The sequence below is a fragment of the Cajanus cajan genome, chromosome 2 (genome assembly GCF_000230855.2).
Source record: "Cajanus cajan strain Asha chromosome 2, NIPB_CcT2T_4, whole genome shotgun sequence".
NCBI lineage: Eukaryota > Viridiplantae > Streptophyta > Magnoliopsida > Fabales > Fabaceae > Cajanus > Cajanus cajan.
In genome coordinates, this window is record NC_138518.1 from 53,495,855 (window position 1) to 53,499,615 (window position 3,761).

The window sequence follows — 3,761 nt, forward strand, 5'->3', positions numbered from 1 at the left end:
GACTAAATTGAAATAAACAATTATTATAATAAACTAAAATAGGTTTTTAAGCCTATATTTTAAAAATAATGTTTTATCTTTAAATTAGAGAGTCAAATTAAAGAATCTAGTTCAGCTGATTGACCTGACTGCGTAAGTATTACAAATCCTTGATACTGAATTCAATATTATTTTTTTTATTTTTATCATTTTTAAACATAAAGATTAAGACCAATTTAGAAGAAAAATATGTTAATGACTTTGTGATGTTTTTTTTTTCTCCCAATGTAACACATTCCATACGGTAAAGTCTTAAATATGTGATATGGGTCTGGTCCGTCCATGATCCATTGCATCCAAGCAATACAAAAGCATGCCAATGAAGCAGGAAACTGAGAGGAAAATACCCTGCAAGAGTGACACCAGTTACTATATATTCCCATTAAAAATTGATTTTCGATGTGTGAACCTTCACCTTGAAACCGATGAGTTTAATTAACTATGGCAATGAAAACGCGTTTTTGGTTTTTCTCATTTCTTCTTGACAGAGTCTCCCCAAAACAAGCCTAAATCATCCACTTCCTCTTCTTTCCTTATCCTCTTCTCTCTCATTCTCTTCAAACCTCCCAATTTTTTCATTTTTATTCAAAGTTTGATTCTTTGTGGAGATTTTGCATTTATCATTTTCCTTAAGTTTTGTTTCCTTGTTTTGTTTGCCTTTTGTGATTGGTTTTGAGAGTGAATTCTCACATCACACGCCTACCCTTTTAATCTTCTCTTGTGTAACCTCAGAGATTGTTGTAAAGTTTTGGTCTTTCTGGGGTTTGAATTTTGTGCCTTGACTTCCACCCTGATTTTCCACAAGGTGCTTGATGTTGGTATCTTCATAATTCATAAACCATGGTTTTGAGGGTTTCTCTCATTGTGATTCTCCTTGTGTTACACTATTCTTTCACTGTGGATGCCGTTTTTGGGCATCACAACCACAATGGATCTTCTCTTGCTGCAGTCAAGTTTCCTGATCATGCAAACTTCAATGCTGTTTCTTCTTCAACAGAATCTGGGTGTAGTTTCTCCAAGTCAGAGAAATTTGAGCTTTCTGTGGCTACCATGACATCAGATGGTGAAGAGGGAGAGCCTTTGGTGGCAGCAGAACAGCACAAGCAATATGTGAAACTCAATTTGAGGCACCACTCGGTGAGAAAAGATGCTGCTGAGCCTAAAAAATCTGTGGTTGAGTCCACAGTGAGAGACTTGAAGAGAATTCAGACCCTTCACAGAAGGGTCATAGAGAAGAAGAACCAAAACACAATTTCAAGGCTGGAGAAGGCACAGGAGCAATCAAAGAAGTCCTACAAGCTGGCGGATACTCCGGCAGCGGCGGCGGCGCCGGAGTATCTTTCCAGTCAGCTCGTGGCAACCTTGGAGTCAGGGGTGAGTCATGGCTCTGGTGAGTACTTCATGGATGTGTTTGTTGGCACACCACCAAAGCATTTTTCTCTAATACTTGATACTGGTAGTGATCTTAATTGGATTCAATGTGTCCCTTGTTATGCTTGTTTTGAGCAAAATGGACCATACTATGATCCTAAGGATTCTAGTTCTTTTAAGAACATAACATGCCATGATCCAAGGTGCCAATTGGTGTCATCCCCAGACCCTCCTCAGCCTTGCAAGGCTGAGACTCAAAGCTGTCCATACTTCTATTGGTATGGGGATAGTTCCAACACAACTGGTGATTTTGCACTTGAAACTTTCACAGTGAATCTCACCACACCTAATGGCAAGCCTGAACTCAAGCTTGTTGAGAATGTCATGTTTGGTTGTGGTCATTGGAATAGAGGGCTTTTTCATGGTGCTGCTGGATTGCTTGGGCTGGGGAGAGGGCCATTGTCATTTGCCACTCAGCTTCAATCCCTTTATGGCCATTCCTTTTCCTACTGCCTTGTGGATAGGAACAGCAACTCAAGTGTTAGTAGCAAGTTGATATTTGGTGAGGACAAGGAGCTTCTCAGCCACCCCAATTTGAATTTCACTTCCTTTGTTGGTGGCAAAGAGAACCCTGTTGATACATTTTACTATGTCCAGATAAAGTCCATCATGGTTGGTGGTGAGGTGCTGAAGATTCCTGAGGAAACTTGGCATTTGTCAGCAGAAGGTGGAGGAGGCACAATCATTGATTCTGGCACCACTTTGACTTATTTTGCTGAACCTGCCTATGAGATTATCAAGGAGGCTTTCATGAGGAAAATCAAGGGGTATCCACTTGTTGAAAAGTTCCCCCCTCTAAAGCCATGCTATAATGTGTCTGGGGTTGAGAAAATGGACCTTCCTGAATTTGTGATCTTGTTTGCTGATGGGGCTGTGTGGGATTTCCCTGTGGAGAATTACTTCATCCAGATTGAACCTGAAGATGTTGTTTGTTTGGCTATTTTGGGGACTCCTAGGTCTGCACTTTCAATAATTGGAAACTATCAGCAACAGAATTTCCACATCTTGTATGATGTCAAGAAATCAAGACTTGGCTATGCACCAATGAAGTGTGCTGATATTTAGAATCTTGCTAGGGATGAAAGGTGTATAGGAGGAGAAAATAGTATATAGTTCAGGATCCTGTGGTCCTAATTAATCACTATACGATATGCAATTGAGTTTTTTTTTCTCGTAAATTGAGAAACTCGACTTCATATTATATAGAAATTGATTGGGATTATGGACATGTAGCAATCTAAGACTACCTAATAATTACTCTTTAAGAGAGAACAAACTATGAACAAGGTAATTCTTGAGGTTGATTTTTTCTTTTTGGGGGGAAAGTGATATACACATAAAAGAAAGAAAGTTGGGTTTTGTTTCTTCAGGTGGCCTAGGTAATTACAGGAACAAGGTCATTACAAATACAAACGTTTCATTTGTTATGTACACATTTAACTGCTTCAATTATGAGTTCATTTTCACTTTCAATTCCATGTGATATTGTCTCTGACTATTATGTGTGGTTTTCTTTTTGTTTACACATTCTCAAAAGGAAAATTGCTCCTTGCAATTGCATACAAGAAACCCGGTCTCACTAACTGGCGATGGCAACGATTTCTATGCTAGTGTTCTATTATTTTATTGTGGAGTTTTCTATAATCTTTGTTTTAAATTCCCCTTTTTCTTGAATAACTGGTCAAATGGAGTATGGTTGTTTCTCATATCAGCCACCAATATATTATTCAATGGCTCAACTGTTAGGCATGTGGCACATTTTTTTATCAGAAACAAAGAAAATAAGCATGCAAACAAAGACTGGTTCAGCTTTATTGTTAGGTACCTCAGTAGCATATATTTTGCCACCTTCCTTTATTTATTGTCGGTATTTGGTTATTTGACAGTAAATAATACCACTTTCCTATTTTAAATTTTACTGGTGAAAAATCTTTCTTTCCCCCTCTCTTTCTTTCTTGTTAAATGATTCTTGATACTAGTACTACATATTCATAGGAACCAAAAAGTAACTCCACTTGTATAAAGTTTGGATGTGAGCACATTAAAGATTCTTATTTTGTTTTTCTTTTATAAGTTGTTGCACAATTATTTTCAAAAACTCCACCCCAATTTTTTTTTGTAGTATATGATAAACTTAAATTTTATGCATTTATCCTAATCCTAGTTCTAACCCCACTTTTATTTGAAAACTGAGTTGTGATAATGACGTGGATTGTGTGATAGTCACCCATATATTTGTTGTACATTTAATTGGTCGTGTTTTATATGGAGGAGAATAATCTTGTTTGACT

At 37.5% G+C, this 3,761-nt stretch overlaps 1 protein-coding gene across 1 annotated transcript; it reads left to right on the top strand.

The window, feature by feature from the left end:
* Positions 1 to 306: 306 nt before the first annotated feature.
* On the top strand, positions 307 to 2,943 carry LOC109791702 (aspartyl protease family protein 2). The gene has a single exon (XM_020351030.3). The coding sequence runs from the start codon at positions 880 to 882 to the stop codon at positions 2,533 to 2,535; it is 1,656 nt and encodes a 551-aa protein (XP_020206619.1). The 5' UTR covers positions 307 to 879; the 3' UTR covers positions 2,536 to 2,943.
* Positions 2,944 to 3,761: the final 818 nt, after the last annotated feature.

Coding starts and splice junctions, on each gene's coding strand:
- LOC109791702 (XM_020351030.3), top strand. CDS start 880: ATGGTTTTGAGGGTTTCTCTCATTGTGATTCTCCTTGTGTTACACTAT.